Genomic DNA, 24,395 nt, shown 5'->3' with positions numbered 1-24,395 from the left:
AGTATGGTTCCTTGATTAATTGTCTAGGCTTAAGATTTGCCCTACCTTTTTTTTTTTTTTTTTCATTTCTGGAAGCTTCTTTGGTCTTCTGAGATACTGTAAAGCAGTAACTGATCACTTCTTGCTCTGTCTGCTGTTCACCAGGAGACCGCCCTGCTTCTAGTTGACTGTTGTTGATCAGCTGTGGGTACTCAGACTTGTTGGTATTGTTATTAAAACCCCTCTCCTTCCATGGTGGCCTCCCTGGGGTGGCCACAGTGACAGGAGTGCTTGGAAGGGGAAACATTTTGGATTTCCTCTGATTATCGCATGTGGTTTTGAGAGGGAGGCTCCTCGCCGTCCCTCCTCTTGGTTTTCTTGGCCTCTGCAGAGCGAGAGGCGACTTCTGACAGCCCAGTGGCACTGCTGTAACCTTCAGTTAGATGGCTTGACAAAGACCCCATGTCAGTCATGCCTGAGGGTGGCGGTGGCTGAGGGAAGTCATGTGGTTAGCTGTGAGTGACCTGACGTGGTCCCTTGGTGCCTGCCAAGGGAATGAAATATGTTCGTGGTCTGGAAACCCTTGGCTTTGGCCTTTTGAAGTTTATTGAGAAACCAAGACAAGTTACAGGGCTTACAGAGATTGGAGCCCCCGTGCTCCATTTCCCTTTAAAACATCAGGGTCGTACAGAGTCAGAACATTTTAAAAGTCATCTCCAGAGTCAGTAAACATAAATAAACATAAAATGAAGCAGGCTCTAGGCTTGGAATTATTCAGGTCTCTAAGTTCGTGACCCAGGGCTCAGTGAAAAAACAAGAAAAAACCCTAGCGAGGTCATCGCTTTTCGTCATTAGTCAGAAAACTTGGCAAAGTTGATCCCTGGGACTCTGGACCTACGTTGAATCCCAGCTCTTGGCTCCCTGGCCCCCTGGGGTCCCTTTTTCTACCTCTAGTTCCTTAGCGATCAGCTAGGCCAGTGTGGGGTCCTGGGCCCAGATTATAAACAGCTACACAAGAGGAGTCTGCCCCCCCTCACCCTCCCCGCGCTCTGGGACTAGCCTGGAGGGAGGAATGTCGCTCTCTGCAGGCACCAGCCGTGGCTGAGGCAGGGATTTGCCTGTGAAATTTCCTCTCCTCCTCCAGCTTCTAACAGATCACTTTGCATTAACTTATGTGTAGAGTCAAGGAAAACCTTGGACGTGAAGTCAGGTGACCAGGATGCTAAACCTGGTTCTGACACTTCCTGGGTAGTTCTGGGCTAGTTACTTTATCTGAATCTCCATTTTCTCATCTGTAAAAAGACTGCGTTATGATTTCTGTATGAGGGGTTTTGGGTTGCAAGCAAGAGAAACTACCTCTGGCTAATTTAAGGAAAAAGAGAATGTATTTGCAGGCTAGTAAGTGGGTTACAGATTCCAGGGAGTGGATCGGAAGAAGGGGACAGAGTCCAGCGCTGCTTTCAAGACCCAAGTCACAGAAGCGCGTGGATCCTGGTGTCATGTGCGCCCCCCGGAGGAAGCCGCTTTCCACCGTGTTTTCCACCTTGTGGCTCTGTGCACAGGATTCTGAGGCCGCGGGAAAGGGAATGACCGAGTTCTGGTCCCACACCGTTGCCCAGTGCAGGAGAGGAGAGGAAATCAGGGCTGTCACCGTAAGACAGGAGAATGGGTGTCTAACAACCAAAAGTCCACCGCAAACGCCCCCTAACTGCAAACTGCCTTTCAACACGGCAGCCTCTATCAGGTTTTGTACGTGTTCCTCGTGACCTGGAAGGGCGTGTAATTTTTTTCTCTCATAATTATTTAGATTTGGCATTCCTTACGGGCACTCCTTAGTTTCATTCTACAGACGTTTATTAAGCTCTTATTAGGAAAGACTGTCTGCTACAGAGGAAAGAGTACAACACAAGAATGAGAAGACTTGGGTCAAGTTCTGACTGTCCTCCTGCCCCGTGACCCCGAATGTAAAAGTGTGGTGGAAAGACTCGCTCTGTGTGTGCGCAGGCTTGTTGTAAGGACCAAGTGAAATCAAATGAAATAGTGCAATTGAAACCTTTGAGGAGCTATGCAAGTGTCAGATACTTATATTGTTGTGCATAGCTTTGTGCTTAGTGCTAGAGAAGAGCAAAGACGCATCTATTTTTATGCATCTATTAGTATACTTTTATTAGTCGCTTGTCTGTTTTTATTTTAAAATCTAGAAAGGATTTAAGAGGTTTATAAGTTTCTTTAGCTTGCTTGCCATCTGCCTGAGGCTTCGAGATAATTCCTTCACAATCTAAATGATGTCGCTAAGCAGTTTATAACTGAGCACCAAAGACATGGTATGGACAGCAAGCTCTATGGGGATTCAGGGGTGGGAAAACCCGTGTGCAGCTCTGGTCAGGAAAGGCCTCTGGACGAGGTGGTGGGTAGTCTAGATGCCTAGTGCCGCCCTACCTGTGTCAGAATTATAAACTCTTAGGTTAGCTCTGTCCAGTAGAAATATAATGTGAATCACATGTGTAATTTAAGATTTTTCTAGTAGCCACGTTAAAAAAAAGTGAAAGAAACAGGTGCAATTAATGTGAATAATATATTTTTATTTTACCCATTATATCTAAAATGGTATCATTTCAATATGTAATAAATATAAAAAAGTTAAGGAGATATTTTATATATATGTATTTTTTGTAGTGTTTTTGAAATCTGGTGTCTATTTTAACCCTTACAACTCCTCTCAATTCCAATTAGCCACAGTTCAAGGGCTCAGTAGACACATGTGACTAGTGGCTACCGGGTCAGACAGCACAGCCCTAGAGGGAACAGGAAGAAGGAAAGATAAGCAGAGAGAGAAGAAATAGACACTGGAATTTAATGAACATCTGCTAGAGACCAGGCAGGGCCAGGACTAGCCTTAGGCGGTTGATGAACAAAATATCAGATCCTATTTTATTTAAAATTTTGGGGGTTTTTTTGTCCTGATTTTTTTTTACATCAATTTTGATTTTAAAAATTGCATTAAAATATTATTTGTCTTGATTACTGAGTATTTTGGCACCTCTTACATTTTTTGCCCAGGGCAAGTGCTTCACCCTAGTCCCAGCCCTGGCACCAGGCACTTTCTACAAGCTTTCCTAATACCTCGTTTGAGAACACTAACCTGAACCAAACTGAACTATGTGTCGAAAAGAGGAGTGAACTCCTCTAATTTACTAAGCCTTGGACATTCTTTTTTTTTTTTTTTCTGTTGAAGTATAATTGACATACACTATCCTATTGGTTTCAGATGTACGTAATAGTGATTCAATATTTATGTACATTATAAAATGATCACCACGATAAGTCTAGTAATCCTCTGTCACCATACAAAGTTATTATAGTATTATTGACTATATTCCCTATGCTGTGCATAGTCTTCCATATCTTGGCTATTGTAAATAATGCTGCAGTGAATAGGGGTGCATATATCTCTTCGAATTAGTGTTTTGTTTTCTTTGGATAAATACTCAGAAGTAGAATTGCTGGGTCTTATGGTAGTTATATTTTTAATTTTTTGAGGAACCTCCATACTGTTTTCCATAGTGGGTGCACCAATTTATATTCCCACCAACAGTGCACAAGTGTTCCCTTTTCTCCACATCCTCACCAACGCTTATTATTGTCTTTTTGATGATAGCCATTCTGACAGGTGTAAGGTGGTATTTCATTGTGGTTTTGATTTGCATTTCCCTGATGATTAGTCACATTGAGCATCTTTTCCCGTGCCTGTTGGCCATCTGTATGCCTTCTTCGGAAAAATGTCTATTCAAGTCCTTTGCCCATTTTCTAATTAGATTGTTTTTTTGACATTAAGTTGTATAAGTTATATATATATATTTTAGATATTAACTCCTTATTGGATACATGATTTGCAAATATCTTTTCCCATTTAGTGTGTTGCCTTTTTGTTTTGTTGATGATTTCTTTTGCTGTGCAAAACCTTTTTAGTGCGATATAATCCCATTTGTTTATTTTTGCTTTGTTGCTCTTGTCTGAGGAGACTGGTCCAAAAAATATTGCTAAGACTGATGTCAAAGAGCTGACTGCCTATGTTTTCTTCTAGGAGTTTTATGGTTTTAGTTCTTACATTCGTCTTTAATCCATTTGAATTTATTTTTGTATTTGGTGTAAAAGAGTGGTCCAATTCCATTCTTTTGCATGTAGCTGTCCAGTTTTACCAGCACCATTTGTTGAAGAGACTGTCTTTTCCCCAATGTATATTCTTGCCTCCTTTGTCATAGAACAATTGACCATATGTGTGTGGGTTTATTTCTGGGCTCTTGATTCTACTCCATTGATCTCTGTGTCTGTTTTTATGCTAATTCCATGCTGTTTTGATTACTATAGCTTTGTAGTATAGTTTGAAATCAGGGAGCCTGATACCTCCAGCTTTGTTTTTCTTTCTCAAGATTGCTTTAGCTGTTCGGGGTATTTTGTGGTTCCATACAAATTTTAGGATTCTTGGTTGTAGTTCTGTGAAAAACGCCATTGGTATTTTGATGGGGATTGCCCTGTATCTGTAGATTGCTTTGGATAGTATGGACATTTTAATAATATTAATTCTTCTGATCCATGAGCATGGTATATCTTTCCATTTATTTGTGTCATCTTCAATTTCTTTCATCAATATCTTATGGTTTTCAGAGTACAGTTCTTTCACCTCCTTGGTTAAATTTATTCCTAGGTATTTTATTCTTTTTGATGCAATTGTAAATAGGATAGTTTTCTTAATTTCTCTTTTGATAGCTTGTTATTAGTGTATAGAAACACAATCTATTTCTATGTGTTAATTTTGTATCCTGCAACTTTACTGGATTCATTTATTAGTTCTAATAGTTTTTCAGTGGAGTGTTAAGGGTTTTCTGTATATAGTATCATGTCATCTGCAAATAAAGACAGTTTTACTTCTTCCTTTCCAATTTGGATGCCTTTTCTTTTTCTTGCCTAATTGCTGTGTCTAGGACTGCCAATACTATGTTGAATAAAAGTGGTGAGAAGAGTGGGCATCCTTGTCTTTTTCCTGATCTTAAAAGGAAAAGCTTTCAGTTTTCACCATTGAGTATGATTTTAGCTGTAGGTTTGTCATATATGACCTTTATTATGTTGAGGTACATTACCTCTACACCCACGTTGTTAAGGATTTTTATCATAAATGGATGTTGAATTTTGTCAAATGCTTTTTCTGCATCTATTGAGATGATCATATGATTTTTATCCTTTGTTTTGTTAATGTGGTGTATCACCTTGATTCATTTGTGGGTATCAAACCATCCTTGCATCCCTGGCATAAATCCCATTTGATCGTGGTGTATGATCTTTTTAATGAATTGTTGAATTTGGTTTGCTAATATTTTGTTGGGGATTTTTGTATCTATGTTCATCAGGGGTATTGGCCTATAATCTTCTTTTTTTTGTGGTGTCTTTGTCTGGTTTTGGTATCAGCTGGCCTCATAAAATGAGTTTGGAAGTGTTCCTTCCTCTTCAATTTTTTGGAATAAATTGAGAAGGATAGGTATTAACTCTTCTTTAAATGTTGGGTAAAATTCACCTGTGAAGCCATCTGGTCCTAGACTTTTGTTTTTTGGTAGTTTTTAAATTACTGATTCAATTTCATTACTTATAATTGTTCTATTCAGATTTTCTATTTTCTTGATGATTCACTCTTGGAAGGTTGTCTATTACTAGGAATTTGTCCATTTTTTCTAGGTTTTCCAATTAGTTGGTGTATAATTGTTCATAGTAGTCTCTTGTGATCCTTTCTATTTCTGTGGTGTCAGTTGTAATATTTCTTTCATTTCTGATTTTATTTATTTGAGCTCTCTTTTTTTCTTGAAGAGTCTGACTAAAGATTTATCGATTTTGTTTATCTTTTAAAAAAACTAGCTTTTAGTTTCATTGATCTTTTCTATTGTTTTTTAAGTCTCTATTTCATTTATTTCTGCTCTGATCTTTATTGTTTCCTTCCTTCTACTAACTTTGGGCTTTGTTTGTTCTTTTTGTAGTTCCTTTATGTGTAAAGTTAGATAGTTTGAGATTTTTCTTGTTTCCTATGGTAGGCATCTATCGCTATGAACTTCCTTCTTACAAGTGCTTTTGCTGTATCTCATAGATTTTGGAAAGTTGTGTTTCCATTTTCATTTGTCTCAAGGAATTTTTTGACTTCCTCTTTGATTTCTTTGTTGACTCATTGGTTGTTTAGTAGCATGTTGTTTAGTGTCCACGTGTTTCTGTTTTTTCCAGTTTTCTTCTTGTAATTGAGTTCTAGTTTCATACTGTTGTAGTTGGAAAGAATGCTTGACATGATTTCATTCTTCTTAAGTTTATTGAGACTTATTTTGTGGCCTAACATGTAATCTCTCCTGGAGAATGCTCCATGTGCATTTGAATAGAGTGTGTATTCTGCAGTTTTTGGACTGGGCATTCATTTTGTTAAATGAATTTTTAACTGAATTCAAGTTATAAATAAAAAGAGATTGGTAAACAAATTGAAATTCAAACTGAATCTATGAATTGAAAATATTTTGGGACCAAACCATACCAATCATTAACTTTGATTCCCTGGCAAGTTGACCCTTAACCATTGCACTTCCCAGATTATGGGGGGAAACAATGAAAACAACAGTTTTTTTGAGAATACTCTATCCTAGGCCTCATTTCCTTCCCACATTATACCTTGAATCTCCAGTTTTTAAGGGGTCAGTATCTGCAGCCTCTCCATATAATGCTTATATTGGAAATGTTATATTGAAAAGAACTCTGATGCTGAAAGAAAGGAAAAGTATTGTTTATTAAAGTGGTGCCTATTTTCAAACAAAATCCTTTCTTTCTTTTAGGGAACTCAGAGACAAAGCAGATATTCAATTTGGAGATAATGGAACAATATCTGCTGTTAGCAACAAGGCCTATGTTTTTGAACGAAACCAATCTGTTGGAGACCCTAAAACTGACTTAATTAGAACAGTAAATATTCCTATATTGGTAAGTATCATTAGTATGGATTTTAAAAGAAAAGAAAAACCTAAGTTAAGGCTATTATGGTTTTATATTTAGGAGCTATTAAATTATATTAAAAATATACATAGATAAAAAGAAAAATACATTTTTTTCCTTCTCTTCTTTAAAGTTCATCTTAGACTTCTTCTGAGGTCTTTCAAACAAGGTCTTTTCAAATGGTGACAAAAGGCAAATTTTAGTGTTTTGTTTTTTTTTTACAATTTCTTGCTATGTGTTCAGGATCAGCACTTGTGCAGGTAAACTTGTCCCTAGGATTTGGGGGGGGGGGTAGCTAATAATTTAAAAAATATTTACTTGCCCCTTGTTTTGGTTCAGAAACTCTAGCAATAGAATTTGCATACCATTTCTTACTTTAGATTTCTATCTTGGATTTTTAAGTTCTCAAAATATGTATTGACTGTTTTCCCCCTTTCCAAACAGCAGAGGCTGGGCTGTTGATTACAGCCTCGAGTGATTTCATCAGGCTCTGTTTATAATGGCAATTTCGTTAAATCATATCACACTTGAAACCCAGGAAACTTGCCGATTCACCTACACTAGCCCCCTCTTAGGCTCCCACTCTAACTCCTAGGTGACCACTACATGTGCAGCTGGACACTGGTGGTGGACCCGGGACCTAGAAAGTATTAGATCTCAGATCTGGCCCTGCCCTGCTGCGTAGCAGTGTAGCATTTACAATGAGGCCCAGCCTCTGGCCGTGATCAGCAAGAAGGTAGCGCCACCTTGTGGCCAAAGATGCCAACGTATTTGCAAGCGTTTCTCCCCTTCCTCCTGCAGTATGGGGATAACTTAGAGCTCCAACTGGGGATGCTAAGCTCACGGTGACAAAATGTCATACTGAGAAAGGACAATAACTGAAGAGTCTTGTTCTTGCACACGCAGCCAGAAAGGAGCTCGCTGGCTGACTTTTCAGCTATTTCATCTCAATGTTTATATTTAAGTTTCCAGCCTGCTCTGCTGAAGGGGCAGTGGAAGAGATTGGGGTGGGGATGCTGCTATCTGAATTTGCCTGTGCTTCTCAGACCGCCATGGAATTGGCCCAGCTCCACATAATCCGGGAGCTTATAGACGCCCTGTTGAAGGCCTACCGGCAGAAGCTCTTTGTGACGCACACTGTTGACGAACTGCTCTGGGGCTACAAAGATGAGATCTTGTCCCTCATCCACATTTTCAAACCTGAGATCTCTCCCTATTTTGGCCTGTTCTATGGGGTAAGTTGAATTTTCTTTTCAGAGCCTCTTTATTCAACTGGGGGTGGGGGCACCCCAAGCCACATTTTGTCTTCACTTTGGGTTTCTTCCAGAAGACCAAAATTGCCTAGAAGTCTAGATGTCTTGTAGAGTACATGAAAAACAAGTAAGTGTTTTAGTAGGAAATAAAAACTTCTCCCACACTTTCAACATGCTAGCAGCACTGACTTTGAATGAAAAATACACAGAGTTTGGCTGTGCTGTTAGTCAGATGCAATCTTTCAAACTACCATAAATTTCAGTGATCAGTGCCAGGTCTCATTTTGATGGCTTGAGGACTAAACCCATGCATCAGCCTGACAGAGACAAATAAAAAACTAAATAGAGATAGAATAGTCTGTTAGAGGGGGGAGCTACTTGTTAGATTTTCAGACATGTCATTTGTGAAAGAGGCTGGATAATTTGAAACTCTATATGTCCTTCATCTGTGATTCCTTATGCTTATAATAGAATTTTGTGTCATTCCTTGCAGATTTTTTGTACTTTGGTTTGAAACCAAAAATATCAGCATTCAAGTAATTATTATTCAAGACATATGTTATTGCTGCCTGAGTTTCCAAAGAATTAAAATTGAAAGCAATAAAAATATCTATATTAACCCCCTACTCTCCCCTTCCCAAAAAAAACTTGAGTGAAATAGATAGTTGGGAGGTTGGTAAATGACAAACTTAAACTCAAGAAGAAAGTGTTAGATGAGTGATGGGAGCTGGGATTGCCATGAGTTTCCTCATCTTTAAGTTTGTGGTTATTATCCGGCTCTAACTACTCAAGAATCTCACCTTCATCATGTAATCCCTTACCAGTTCAGTTCCTCTGTGGCAAATGGTGATAACACTGCCCCTGTGCCTTCAAGGGTATACAAAACTTAGAAATTGTCCAAACAAAATAGGAAACAAGTTTTTAATATTATTTATGCGAGGGGTGGCAGTCCTGGGAGTAGGATCCCGCCAACCCTAAATCCTTCACTCTGGGTGAGCAGACCCAACAGGTGTTTCCTAGAAGGTCCCGTCTCATAGGATCCCAGCTTCCACAGGACCAGAGGAAGCACTGATTTCTTGTTAAGCTGAGACTAGACCTCCCTTCTAGAAATAATTTCAGGAGAACTCCTACAGAGAGATACAAAAGTTTCCTTAAGGCCTTTTGGTCCCAGGGGCTTCTGTCCATCTGCCAAGTAGATCCTGTTCTAAATACCTCAGTATTTTTCAGATAATTTTCCTTATATAGCTTGCTTTTTTGTTTTTACATCATTGACTTCATTGGACTTACAACTATTATCCTTATATATCTTTTTAAAATGTAACCCACATTTATAGACTGATGAAGAAATTGGCATCTCTGCTTTCCTGTGGCAAGGATGTGCTGTTTTATTATTTTTTTTTCTTTCTCTGTCCTTGCACTTTGCTTCTCTTTGCAAGCACCCCTGGACCTCTAGAAGGCCTCACTGGTGAAAAGCCCTGGACCATTGCTCGGTCAGATTCGTACCTTGAGAGGATTTCCCACATCCGGGAAACGAGCATGAGACTTAGACTCGGAGGGCTGAGATTTGCGTTCTGACCTTTTCATTTTATAACTGTGGGACTTTTCTGAACCTCACTGTCATCGTTTGTAACTAGAGACTAAAAGTGCTCACACTTCAAAGGCTGTTTTGAAAGGCTGAGTGAGAATTCCATAAAAGTGCTCTGCAGACTACGAATTACAATACACATTTCAGGAACCAGGATTCTTTCTCCCCTCCATGACTGGCTCAGAAAATGACCCTGAATTAATAGGAAGGACTGGTATATGTTTCCATTTTGGAGCCAGATAAACTCTCTGTAGTGTTGTTGGTAAAAAGGCACTGTTCTTTGTTGTTTTTCTTCCGCTCTCGCCAAATACCAACTCTTTAGCCAGTGGCGCAAAAGTTCACGCTTGAGCTATTGTTCATTCAAAGACCTTGGTAGGATGTGGGGTGCTCACCTTCACTGGCTTCACTGCGCACCCGCTGTTCTGCACCCGCCCGAGCCCGGCCTCAAATCTCTTCTTAATCCTAGTGGCGTTCAGCCAGCATTCCCCTCTGATACACTAGGCCTGTACACCTGTTGCACCTGCTCCACTATGCAGTGTGATGCAGAAAGAAAACCTTAGTTAATGCCGTTGGACACTTTTCCTTCAAGGACTTCAGTGATGAAACAACCAACCAGTTAATGGGGAAGGACAGAGTATGAGAACGAATAGGATGAGGTGAATGTACACAGTATTGGCACAGTTCCTCAGAACTCCTGAGGAAAAGGGACCAGGCTACATATCAGTTGCTCTTATTTGCGTTTTGCAAGGCCAATCAATATATCTATACCCATTGATTTTAGGGTACCTCTGTTCTCCTTGGCATGAGAGAGTTCAGGCACCTCCTAGTGTGGGCTCTTGGAAGTATTAAATTATAGTTGTTGGAAAGTATCTTTGAGAGGTCAGCCAGTCCTGGGAGGATGGATTATGCTTGTGTTATGCTAGTGTTGTGAAGGTTGTAGTCTTATTCTCAGGTATCCGTATGAAAGAACATTTCTCACCGCCCGGAGTAATGTATTCCTTGTATCCAACCCACATCCCTACCGCAGTGACACAAAACCTGTTTATTCCTGCTTGTCCTCAAATAACAGAAGTTCTAGTGAGAGTCAGGAAAGCATTCACATTCATATTACCTGACTCTTCGGCAGATAACAGCTGGGGAGAACCCTTTTTGAGATACTCTGAAACATTTAAATGCTTAACCACTTAGCTTAGCCCACATCTGAGTTAAGCTGAGAACTTCAAGAAGCAATATACACGCATTTTTAAAATTGATGGTTCAGCATTTTTTTATATGGGGTGTTTGAATTTGCTCCTAAATTGTTGTAACGTTCGCATTGCCGCTTTTAGAGAGGAGTCCTTTCTCATATCTTAAGGTCACCTAAGATTTCATATGTGGAACACGACACGACCATTTAGTGTGTGGACCGTGTTGATATAGTGACATAGTTGGTGAAATAATATTAAGTGACAAAAAGCAGAACCCAAGTAGGCAAAAAACATGAAAAGAGAATTCACAAAGGTTATGAATATTTTTTAAGGTAAATAGCTGAATGACATGAGAAAAAGAGTTCAACTTCAGTGAATACAGAAATGCAAAAAAAAGATAAACCATTTTTTTGTTTAACAGAAGTTAGCAAAGTTGAAGAAAAGTGATTTGAGGAATGTAAATTGATTTATCTTGCTATTTCCACCACTTTCCAGCTGGGTGACCTTGAGCAACTTGATAATACGTATCAAAAGGCTTAATAATGTTCTTCTTCTTTTATCTAGTAATTTGTCTGCTAGTGGTCTGTTTAGAAAAAAGTACTGAAAAGGTTTTTAGGCATAAAGATACTCATACAATGTTATTTATAGTAGGAAAAAAATTCAAAACTAAATATCTAATGATAAGAGAATGGTTAAGTAAATTATTTCCATATAATATTATGGAGTCATTAAATTCTATCTATAAAGAACTTTTGATAACATGGGAAATATTTTATACACTTAAGTAAAAAAAGTATATATGTATATTCATATATAATATATATTGTATATATGAATATATGTACACAATTGTGTATATGAATAAAAATTGTGTACATGTATTATATATGTAATGTATACAACATATATAATAATATATAATATATACATATAATATATACTAATGTATAATATATACGTGACAGATATATAATATATCTTAGTTTGATAAACAAGTTTTGTGTAGGAAAAAGACTGAAAAGAAACAGACCACAATATTAATAGTAGTTCCTACTGGTTGGGAGGATGATGAATAATTGATATTTTTTTATATGTCATTCTGTACATTCTAATGAGAATTTATTACTTTTATAATTAGAAGAAAAACCTACTTTAAAAAGAAAGCAGGGGCCTGCCCGGTGGCGCAAGCAGTTAAGTGCACACGCTCCACTGCGGTGGCCCGGGGTTCGCAGGTTCGGATCCTGGGTGTGCACCGAAGCACTGCTTGTCAAGCCATGCTGTGGCAGCATCCCATATAAAGTAGAGGAAGATGGGCACGGACGTTAGCTCAGGGCCACCTTTCCTCAGCAAAAAAAAAAAAAAAAAAAAAAAAGAGGAAGATTGGCATCAGATGTTAGCTCAGGGCTGATCATCCTCATAAAAAAAAAAAAAAAAAAAGAAAGCAGAACACAAGTATGAGGCATCAGCTTATTACCTGAAAATGTATCTGTGTTAATACCCAAAAATATATTTGTGACAAAGCTCCAGAGATCAATGGAATGGAAATAGAACCGTCTTATATTATTTTATTATTCTTAGTATATCTGTAAGGTGCCTGTCACGTAATAAGCCTTGAATAATAAACATTTAAGAGAATGAAAACAATGTAATCGTAGTATTAGAATGTCTGTACCACGAGGGCAGCAGTTGTGTCTGTTTTGTTCACTAGTGCATCTCTAGCACCTAGAATAACGCTTGACACGCTGGGCGCTCAGTGAGTGCTTGTGGATAAATGAGTAGGTGCTGGAGCCCAGTGCCAAGAGCATCGGCCTGTGGCCTGTGTGGTCACAGCCTGGGCTCCATCCAAGCTCCACCATTTACTGCTTGAGTGATTTGGGAAGTTATTTAACTTCCTAGATTTCTCATCTATACAATGAGGGTAAAATAAAATAGTCTGTGTCTGTGTTAGTTTTCCATTGCTGCTGTAACAAATATCCACAAATTTAGTGACTTAAAAAAACACAAATTTATTATCTTCTAGATGTTCTAGATGTCAGTAGTCCTAAACTCAAGATGTCGTCAGGGCTGTGTTCCTTCTGGAGGCTCTAGGGGAAAATCCATTTCCTTGACTTTTGCAGCTTCTAGAGGCAGCCTTCGGTTTTTGGCTGTGGCCCCTTCCACCATCTTCAAAGCAAACAGTGAGATGTCTTCAGTCCGTCTCTCCCTCTGACCTCTGCTTCTGTCTTCACACCTACTGCTCTGCCTCTGACCCGCCTGCCTCCCTCTTTGTAAGGACCCTTGTTATCACATTGCGCCCACCCAGATAACCCAGGGTAGTCTTCCCGTCTCAAGATCCTTAACATAATGTCTGCAAAGTCCCTTTTGCCTTGTAAGGTAACATCTTCACGGGTTCTGGGAATTAGGATGTGGACATCTTTGTGGGGGCCGTTATTCTGTCTACTACAGTATTGTATGTGATGCTTGTAAGGATTTCATGAGATAATTCATGCAAAAATTTTAGATCAGTGCCAGGCATGTTATAAATACTCAATAATTGTTAGCTTCTCTTACTTTACTATTATGGAGGAACCCATGCTATTTCCCAGAAATCAAAACTCCATCCCCAGATAAGAATTTGTAAGAATGTATAGTATAGACGTCTGTCTGTGCCCTTAAGAAGCATAACTTGGAGAGAATATATAGCTGAAGAAACCTTAACTGAAAATGGGGCTGTATTCATACCACTTTCTTCTAGTGCAGCTATTCGTGTATAATTGAGTCCTGGCCCTGGACTTAGGCTTTCTAATTTTTTGTTATTGAGATACAATTCATTTCCCACAAAACTCATCATTTTAAAGTGTACAATTTAGTGGTTTTTAGTATATTCACAAGGTTGTGCAACCACCACCACTATCTAATTCTAGAACATTTTCATCATCCCCCCCAAAAAAGCCACATACCCATTAGCAGTCACTTCCATTCCCCTCTCCCACCAGCTCCTGGCAACCGCTAATCTAGTTTCTGTCTGTATGGATTTGCCTGAGAATCCATAGAATTTTTTTTGTATAATTCAAAGATTGGTATCTTTTTTTGTTTTGTAAAGGAAAATAAGGTTGTGTTTTTTGTTTGAAACAAAATATAAGCAAACCCCCTCCCTGCCCAGCCTCTGTCCTGCCCCTATGGGGTGCTGGGACCCCTGGTCCTGGGCGTCAGAGGCCAGGCTGTCCTGGCCTGAGAGGAGAGGAGCCGAGCACTCTCTGTGTGGGAGCTTCCTCAGAGCCAGAGAGGAAGGGCATTTGGGAAGGGAGTTTGGCTTTGTTAGGCAAAAAATAAAATAAAAAAACTCAATATAGATGCCCATTACACAAATGGGGGCTAAGAGGCACCACCTCTGAGGTGGAACCATCTCTGGCAGTTGGACCTTCATACACAAGTTGCACATTCATATGTTATGGACATTCATATAAATGGAATCATACAACATATGACCTTTGTGTCTGGCTTCTTTTATTTATAATAACGTTTACAAGGTTCATCCATGTCGTAGCATATATCAGCACTTCATTCCTTTTTATGGCAGAGAAATATTCCATTGTATGGATACCACACTTTGTTTATCTGTTCATCAGTTGATTTGGATTGTTTCTACTTTTGGCTATTTTGAATAATGCTGCAATGCTATAAACATTCGTATACAAGTTTTTGTATGAACACTGGATATAGATCTTGGAGTGGAATTCTTCTGGATATATACATAAGAGTGGAATTTTGGGGTCATATGATAATTTTATATTTAACTTTTTGAGAAATTGCCTAATCGTTTTTTTCCACAGCAGCTACAACATTTTACATTGCCACCCACAACGTATGAAGGCTTCACTTTCTCCACATCCTCACCAACACTTGTTATTTTCCTTTTTTATTTATCACCATCCTAGTGGGTATGAAGTAATACCTCATTGTGGTTTTGATTTGCGTTTCCCTAATGACTAATGATGTTGAGCATCTTTTCATGTACTTATTGGCCATTTGAATATTTTCTTTGGAGAAATGTCTCTTTAAATCCTTTGTCCCTTATTTAATTGGGCTCATACTTTTTAAAACCATAAAGTAATAATATGGTTGATATGATATTTAGCAAAACAGTCACTCTATTCCCTAGTTCCAGTTCAGTCTCATGTAGCAATTAGGCCCAACTAGGACAGTTTCATGAAGATTAAATTTGTTAGTTACTGCCTCAGTTAGGGTTCTCAAGAGAAGCAGAATCAGTAGGAGATCTATATCTCTATCTGTCTATCTATCGAGAGATTATGTTAAGGAATTGGCTTATGCAATTGTGGGGGCTGGCAAGTGGCAAGTCGGAAATCCATAGGACAGGCTAGCAGGCTGGAAACTCAGGCAGATTTCTATGTTGCAGTCTTGAGAATTCCTTTTCTCCAGGAAACCTCAGATTTTGTTTTTAAAGCCTTCAACTGATTGGATGAGTCCACCCACATTGATGGTAATCTCTTAAAGTCAACTGACTGTGACTGTTAATCCCATCTCTGAAATGCAGCAACATCTAGACTAGTGTTTGAGCAAACAGCTGGGCACCGGAGCCTAGCCAAGTTGACACACAAAATTAACCATCACGGTTACCTTATATGATCATATTCACTTATTTTCAGAAAAATGGGACTAACGATGGAAACTATGTCTTTCTAACTGGAGAAGACAATTACCTTAACTTTTCAAAGATTGTGGAATGGAATGGAAAAACGTAAGTCCAATGATTTATCAGTGTAATTATTTTTTAAATTTTCATTTAAAGTGAATGTCCACTTATATATTATTTCAAAAAAATTTTAGCACTGTCATTTTTTGGATGAAAAATCTATAAATATGTAAAATATATTTATAATTATTATTTTATAAATCAGGATGAGGGTAATGCACTTTACAAATTAAATATTAATGGTTTGTACATTTATCATGGTGAGGCGAGAATTAGGAGTCAGTGAGAGTTTCCCTCCTCTGCTTAGTGATTGAGTGATGTGTAGCTGCAGCACAAATACTTTTCAAACCGCTACATACATGTTTTTTGGGGGAAGGAAGAAGTTCTCTTTTTAATTTAATTTAGTGATTGTGGATTGTTCGTGTATTTTTCTTTAAAGGTGAAATACATTTGAGTTCAGTATTATAGCATTTCAAAATTTCTTTTAATATTTATAACTTATAAACAAACTACTTCCAAAAAGGGGCTGAGGCAGCTTGCAATAAAGCTGTGTATGAAACAAGATATTTTTTTTAAGTCAGAGAAATTAGAAACCTTTGAGAGAAAAGGAGGCTAATTATTCAGGGACTGAGGTAAGAGGAGTTCTGTTCTTGAATGTTAAATTTACTTCTAAGCTTCCCAGAAATACAGGCGAAAAAACTGGTGTGGAATATAGGGGAACTCTATACTATCTTCACAACTTTTCTGTAGATCTCAAACTATTTTTAAATAAAAAGTTTATTTAAATTTTAAAAAGCACATATTTCTGTGTACATAAACATATTTGCATGCATGTGCTTGCACGCATGCATGCACGCGCGCACACACATACACACACAAATATATAAGATTCCTGAAAGAATATATAAGCAACTGGCAACAGTGTTGCCTCTGGAGGTGGGTGCTGTGCTGGAAGGGAAATTTACTTGTAAACAGAATATAGCTGGTTTTTGTTTTAAAACCAATCTGTTATTTTCTTTCCAGTCTTTTAATAGGAGAGTTTAATCCTTTTATATACATATTATAATTACTAGTACATTTATGGTATAATGATATATTATTTAATATATTTGGAATTTTTTTTTCTAGTTTATGTCTATTCTATCCTTAGGTTTTTATGATTCATATTTAATAATATTTTCCTAACGGAATCTAAGGCTATTTATTGTCTCTCTTCTCCTTCCAAACAGGACAATAACTTTACCCATTTCTTAACACACACACATCTTCCGTGTTATTCTTGTCTACAACTTGTTTCACCTTCTTAGGAAGCCAAATATAAGTAAAAAGTTCGTTATTTTTATAGTAAATATTTAAGTGTACAGACATATTTTATTAATTTTTTGTCCCCTTTTCACATCTTCCCTCAAGTTTAGTTTTCTTCTTGTTGAAGATTATCCATTCGTACAATGTTCTTAACCAGAGGCAGTTTTGCGCCCCCAGGGAACATTGGCGATGTCTGTACACATTTTTGTGTGTGTGTGAGGAATATTAGCCCTGAGCTAACATCCATCCTAATCCTCCTCTTTTTCTGAGGAAGACTGGCTCTGAGCTAACATCCATTGCCAATCCTCCTCCGTTTTTTCCCCAAAGCCCCAGTAGATAGTTGTATGTCATAGTTACACATCCTTCTAGTTGCTGTATGTGGGACGCCACCTCAGCATGGCCGGACAACCAGTGTGTTGGTGCGCGCCCAGGATCCGAACCTGGGCCGCCAGTAGCGGAGTGCGTGCACCCACCCAGCTGCTAAGCCACGGGGCCGGCCCTGGACACGTTTTTGTTTGTCACAACTGGGGGATGCAGCTGGCATCTACTGGTTAGAGACCTGGGATGCTGCTAAACATCCTATTGTGCACAGGACAGTCCCCCACAAAGAATGATCAGGCTCAAAATGTCAAGAGGTTGAGAAACCCCGCATTTGTGGTTCTTTAAGGATCTGTGGGTGGTAACTTTCTTAGACTTTGCATATTTTAAAATGTCTGTATTTCACTCTCAGTTTTGAATAGTTTTAGTTGGGTGTAGAATTCTAGATCGACAGTTCAAAATTATGGGGCTGTTACTCCTTTGGCCTTTGATATCTGTCTTTTTTCCTTGGCCTTTTGCAGTTTTCCTACAGCATGTCCAGATTTGAGTTTATTTTTGTTTATCCTGTTTGGCCCTTGTGGCATGCTTTCAATCCAACGCCTTGTATCTTTCTTAAATTTTAGAGAACTTTCAGCAATTATCTCTTAACTTATTGCTTCTCTTTTATTTGCTCTGTTCTCACCGCTCCCCCCCCCCCAAAAAAAACTATTAAACATTTATTGGAGCCTCTCAATCTATACTCTGTAACTTAATTTTTTAATTTAAAATTTTTCTGAGCATATATTTGAATAAATTCCTTAGAACTATCTTCCAGTTAACCAATTCTCTCTCCAGTTATGTACTGTCTAGAGTTTTATATATATTGAGTTTTTCTTTCAGAAACTATTTTTATTCTTCAGGTTCAATTTTTCCTGTTTTGGATCTCACTACTCTTGTTTCATTTTTTCTTTTTTAGTAATTTACCATTCATTTCTGAGGATGTTATTCTTTCTTTTATCTCTTTGAGGATACTAAACAACATATTTAAAGTATTAGCCAAATTGTTCAATTATTTGAATTCCTTCTAAAGTGAATTCATCTTCTCCTTGTTGATTTTGTTGCCTCTTAGCATAAATTTCTTTCATTTTTTTAAAAAAAAAGATTGATTTGCAGAATTATTTTAGTTGGGAAGTCAGTCTGTTATCAATGCGTGTGTGTGTGTCTGTCTATCCGTCCTCTTCCCTCTCCCTGTGTGGCACTTTTGCAGTTGGCTCCATGTAGCCCACTCCAGAGCGCCCCCGTCCAGAACCAGTATATGCGATGGGGCTCCTACCCCCAGCTCTGTAGGCTGATCACAGGTCCAGCCAGAGTCAGCAGCAGCTGGAGTCAGGTTCTGGTCGTGAGGTGTGTCTGGGGCTTCCTGCGTCCCCGGCACTCAGCTTTGTACCTGTTGAACTCCACCTGGCAGGTGGAAGCTGCTGTCTTTGACCTCTCTTGATGAGCAGGGCATCCCTGCCCCCTAGACCCTGATTTCAATCCCTTGGTGACCTCTTTGAATCCTTATTACCCTCAGGACTAAACTTCTGGTTCTTTCTCCTTGCTTCCAGATCTGCAGCCCTGTGGGCCAGTAGCTTTAGCCCCACTCACCCGTTTGCATTTATCATCTTTTTATTGTCTAGAGAGATGTTTGTGTTTGGGTATAGTGTGGACCTTCTAAATTTCTCTTTTTGTGTTTCATCAGCCACTGCTCTGTGTTTGTACTTGGAAGAGGCCCTCAATTCATGAACTTAGAGGGCCATCTTGAGCAGAGGTTAGGGGTATTGCTATTTATTATCTACTACTATTTATTACTTATCCTTTCCTTTCTTTTGAATTTTGTGCCATTATTCAAAAAATTAATTTTAAAAAACCTGCTATCTCCACTGTGCTTTTAGCAAGTATGAAGTCGATTCAATATTAAGCTTTCTTGTGGCCCAAGAGAAGTCCTGCATTAATTTTGGAACAGAGAGCTGTTCCAAGGGGAGACAGCATTAATGCCCTGTCATGAATATTAAAGAGCTGAGCATATGTGTCCAGAGCTCATCTGTCAGTGGGCTGCCCCTGGACAAGGCTGTTGTTAATGCTAAATTGGATCACTGCTTTAGGTAAGTAGATGTTTCTCAATCTCTGTGTAGGATACTCTTTTTTGGAGGAAGGAAAGAGGGATTTTTGGCTATCACCTCTATCAAAATTGATTTGGGGATCAGGGGTCTGCTTTTCCCCCCTCTTGATTCAAACCTAACCAATATCACTCTTGTGTCTGCGTATGAATAAGATTCTGTGGGTAGCCAGCTCTCAGTTAAGTCTTAAAAAGTCCTGACCATTTGAAAAAACCTAAAATCAAATTTGATCATCTTGACTCTTTCTTGTGCTTGTCAATTACAGGTCACTTGACTGGTGGACAACAGACAAATGCAATATGATTAATGGAACTGATGGAGATTCTTTTCACCCGTTAATAACTAGAGACGAAGTCCTTTATGTCTTCCCATCCGATTTTTGCAGGTAAGAACTTTAAAAGAGTTCTCTGACTGCAAGACCACCAGAAGTGTGAAGACTATGTGTTGCTGCATTTATTAGGTGTGGATATTTATGCTTAATCAGTGATAAATGCTGATGGCGTATTGAGAAACAATGTAGTGTGGTGGTTCACAGCACGGACCACAGAGCCTGACTGCATTGGTCTGAATATTGGCTCTACCACTCACAGCTGTGTGACCTTGGGAAAGTTATTTAGCCACTCTGTGCCTCACTTTCCTCATTTGTAAAATAAGGATAGAAATAGTCACCTACCTTGGGAGTTGTTATGAGGACAAATGAGTTACTATTAGTAAAATACTTAGCCCAGGGCCTGTCACACAGTAAATAATATTAAGTGTTGGCTCTCAGTTCTTAAGATATGCTCTGTGGAGCATGAAATTTGACCTGGTCTTTTTCCAGTCAACAGGTAATCTCCACATAGAAGATAAGTCAATCATACTGCTGTCCATCTTTCAGAGTTTATGGGTATTTTCTTAGCTATAACATTCCCGTTAATCATATTTACTCTCACTTGCCCTGTGATCTCTTCCTCTCTCCTGCTGCTCCTTCTCTACAAAGGAGCATGATTGAGTCTGCTCTGTGGGGAGAAGGCGTCCTCTCTCCACCCTGATTCCCATCTCGCATCATCCACTCCTCTGTCTCCCACCATTCATCCTCAAACTGCTTGAATGAGCGGCTGACTCACGCAGCAGCCATTTCCTCTCCCACTCGCTCTGCAAGGCTTTTTATGCAACTTCTCCTCAAAGTCAGACGTGACCTAGTCGCATTTGATACTGTTGATTCAGTATTCTCAAGAACTGCTGGTCTTCTGGTGTTTCATATCTCACGTAATTGCACCACATACCCAGTAAGCCCTGCCAGAAGCATTCGTGGCTATAAATTTCACTTCTCTCTTGCACGTAATCAGTCAGCAAGTGCCATTGATTCTTGCTCGGAAGTAGCTCTTGCATTCATCCCCACCTCTCCACCCCCGCCATCTGTGCCAGTCTAGACCCTTTCCATCTGCACACAGAATATCACAGTCGCCTTCTAGCTGGCTGCTCTCTTCCATAAATATTTGTGGAAGGATTGAAGGAAGAGAAAGTACATTTGACTGCAATGAACGGAACAAGGGAACCTAGAAGGGCAGTAGGAGGTTTTAAAAAAGATTTGGCACAGAGGAAACACATTCTTATCTGGTACAACCACTTTGAAGAGCCATTTGGCAATGCTTAGTAAGCCAATGATGTGCAAACTCCATAATTCTGCACTTTTCTCCTGGTAGTCTGGGCCTGAAGAACTCTGTATATAAATGCAAGGAGACATGTACTGCAGTGCTCATTGCAACATTGTTTGTAGTAGTGAAAAACTGGAAGCAATCTAAGTGCTTATAAAAAGGAGACTATAAATAAATTATGGTATATTCATATGATGGAATATCATATGGGATTTAAAATATAAGAACCAGAGCTATGTACATTCATGTAATACATCTTAAAAATATAGTGCTGAATGAGGAAGAAAATTACAGAAACAATATAGTATACTGTTTTTATAACATTTAAAAATAGCAAACACTGCCATATATTGTTTATGAATATGCACATATGTAACAGTATGAAGACCTGAATGGAAATGATAAACCCCATGCTCAGGAGAGTGGTTACCCCTGGGCACCCAGAGAAGGACTAGAATTAGGAGTATTATACAGAGAGCTTCAGTTGTATCCATAATATATTTTCTATTTATCTGAATGGTATTTGTTATGAAAGGTATTTATTATAATATTATCTCTATTTTTCTGTTTGTCTAAAATATTTCATTAAAAAAAATGCTGTAGAGGTGGGATGTGCAGTGAAAGGCAACGCCCATTGTTTCTTACAACCCTGTAAGAGATGTGTCCCACTTCTGGTTCAGAGATGAAAAAGTGGGGGCCCAAAGGCAATTCCCCTCGGCCTTCAGATGCAGGGCTGAGGGATGAATTAAGACAACGTATGTGAAAGGGCTTTGTCGGTTACTCAGGGGCCGTGCAAATACCAGGGTGGTTCGTGTTATACGGGACCCCTGTTTGAAACTCCGTAATGACTGAAGGCAGAATTATTCCAACTTCGTTGAAATAAACGACTGGGGCAAAATATGGAAACTACTTTTATTTGGGGGAAATGGGTATCAAAGTATATATTCTAATCAAGTATCTGTCTAACGTGGCACTTTTCCAGGCCCTAAGAATCCTCCAGGCCAAGCCCGTCGCCGCCTCTTCTGCTCTTGCTTTGCCTCTCCTTCCCCTGTGCTTCCCTTTCTTTGCTGCTGCTTCGTCCACACTGGCATGTCCCTGCTGGTCTAGACGGCTCTTTTATTTCTCTCAATGTGAGCCTCCATTCTAAAGGTCATCTTCTTAATTTTCTACCACACATTATATTTTTTTTCTTTGGCCTTTTTTGGATATTATCATAGTTGCTGCATCTTAAACATCATCTTTCGTTCCAATTCATCTTCTACTTTATGACACATTGAGCAGGTTGAGCTCCTTGCAAGCTTTCTTTCTCATCTTCATTTTCCACTGACTGTGTAAGCTTTCCGCCACCTTGTACCTGAGAACGGGTGCTAACTTACTGATTTGGGGCAGATTGCACTGACTGGAACCCACCTTGACTTTTTCTTTTTCTTTCCTAACAGGTCAGTGTATATAACTTTCAGTGACTTTGAGAGTGTCCGGGGACTGCCTGCCCTTCGGTATAAGGTGCCTGCAGAAATATTAGCCAATACCTCAGACAACGCCGGCTTCTGCATACCTAAAGGGAACTGCCTGGGCTCAGGAGTCTTGAACGTCAGCATCTGCAAGAATGGTAAGAACTCAGAGGGGGCCTGCGGATGAGTGTGCAGAGGCCAGGATTGGTGTTCTTCCGCAAAGAATGTCGTCAGCCCAATAGAAAGAGTGATTCTGACCTTTTAAGAATAATGTTTTGTAAGATGGCTATAGAATGGCAAAAAATGATTGGCTTTTCTGTAATGCTTTTTCTCGCTAGAACGCCATGTTGTGTTTTCTCTGAGCAGTAGTGTAGACGTCTTAACAGTAATAATAGCTCATGTTTATTGAGTATTTACACCAGTCACTGGTCAGCGAGGCGTTGTTCTCAGTGGTTTCCATATTTATATGTAGTTATTATGTGTAAAGCGTTAACTGATTTCATGTTCAAAGCAATGCTAAAAGAGAAAGAGAACTCGGTAATAAGAAAGTACCTATCTTGGTACAGATTCTCAATGATTTCCAAGCAGAGTTAGTTTTACACCCTGACTGCAATTCCCGGTGTTTCTTAATGTCTGAGACACTCTGCTCCTTTCTAGGAACGAGGCAGAATTATTGGTAGTACAGCTGACAGTGCATTTTCTTCATCTTGAGGACTAGTTTTAACAATCATGTGTTGCATAATTATTCACAGTAGTCTTGCTAGATAGACATCCAATGACCTCTTTTTTTTGTGAGGAAGATTGGCCCTGATGTTAGCTCATCTATTTTGTATATGGCATGCCGCCACAGCATGGCTTGATGAGTGGTGTGTAGGTCCGCGCCTGGGATCCGAACCCGCGAACCCTAGGCTGCCAAAGCGGAGCGTGTGAACTTAACCACTACACCACCGGGCCAGCCCAGTGGCTTCTTTTTATAATTGTGGAAACTAGGGCACAGAGAAAGAACTGATTTTTATCAGATCCTTATCCCTGCTGGGACTTAGGGTCTTCCCCTATTCGTACCATGATTCCTCTTAGGCTCCGATTCCTCTTTGAAGTTTCTCTTGAGAAACTTGGTAACTCCTTTCTCCTGAGTGAAGTTGTCCTTTTCTCCTGAATCAAGTAATGTGCTAACTTTTGCCCCCTTGTCTAATTAGCTTGAAAATCTCCTTTTGGGATAAGGCTGAAGGTCAGTGCTATACCTCCCTATCCTTGTCTGATGGGGCAGTGGCTCCCAAACCTGGTCTTGCATCAGAATTATCTGGAGAATCATTAAAAATATCTGTTCCAGGGCCACATACTATGGCCCCAAAATCTGTTTGTGTTTTTGTTTTTTTTTTTTTGCAGGGGAAGATTTGCCCTACGCTAACATCTGTGCCAATCTTCCTCCTTTTTTCTTCCTCTCCAAAGCCCCAGTAGATAGTATGGTATAGTTGTAAGTTCTTCTATGTGAGCTGCTGCCACAGCATGGCTACTGACAGACGAGTGGTGTGGTTCCGCGACTGGGAAACGAACCTGGGCCACTGAAGCAGAACGTGCTGAACTTTAACTGCTAGGCCATCAGGGCTGCCTCTCAAAATCTATATTTTTAACATGAGCTCCAGGTGATTCTCATGAAGATGGTGCCTATGTATTTGGGCACCCCTGTGCCAGGGAACACAGCACCCGTTACCTAAAGATAAGACCAAAGGTGAATGGAAACAGCTTCCTGCTTCTGACCTCTGCTGCTGTCTTCCTGGGTGAATGGTCCTGAAACAGTGCCCTGCACGCACAGCCTGTGTGCTTCTGGCTCAAGGCAC

At 39.4% G+C, this 24,395-nt stretch overlaps 1 protein-coding gene across 4 annotated transcripts in view; it reads left to right on the top strand.

Moving 5' to 3' along the window:
- Positions 1-24,395, top strand: part of SCARB2 (scavenger receptor class B member 2) — a 99,154-nt gene that overhangs the window by 64,517 nt on the left and 10,242 nt on the right. For 3 of the 4 annotated variants that reach the window (XM_058547289.1, XM_058547288.1, XM_058547287.1), the window contains exons 3-7: positions 6,834-6,978; positions 8,037-8,225; positions 15,662-15,753; positions 19,735-19,854; positions 22,546-22,715. In XM_058547289.1, coding sequence (XP_058403272.1) covers positions 6,834-6,978; positions 8,037-8,225; positions 15,662-15,753; positions 19,735-19,854; positions 22,546-22,715 — 716 coding nt within the window. The remainder of the gene's footprint in view (positions 1-6,833; positions 6,979-8,036; positions 8,226-15,661; positions 15,754-19,734; positions 19,855-22,545; positions 22,716-24,395) is intronic. The other variant, XM_058547290.1, reaches the window with a different exon arrangement.

This window comes from Diceros bicornis, chromosome 8 (genome assembly GCF_020826845.1).
Source record: "Diceros bicornis minor isolate mBicDic1 chromosome 8, mDicBic1.mat.cur, whole genome shotgun sequence".
Classification (NCBI taxonomy): domain Eukaryota; kingdom Metazoa; phylum Chordata; class Mammalia; order Perissodactyla; family Rhinocerotidae; genus Diceros; species Diceros bicornis.
Note: the sequence above shows the minus strand (reverse complement) of the source record. Positions and strands in the feature narration are given on the sequence as shown.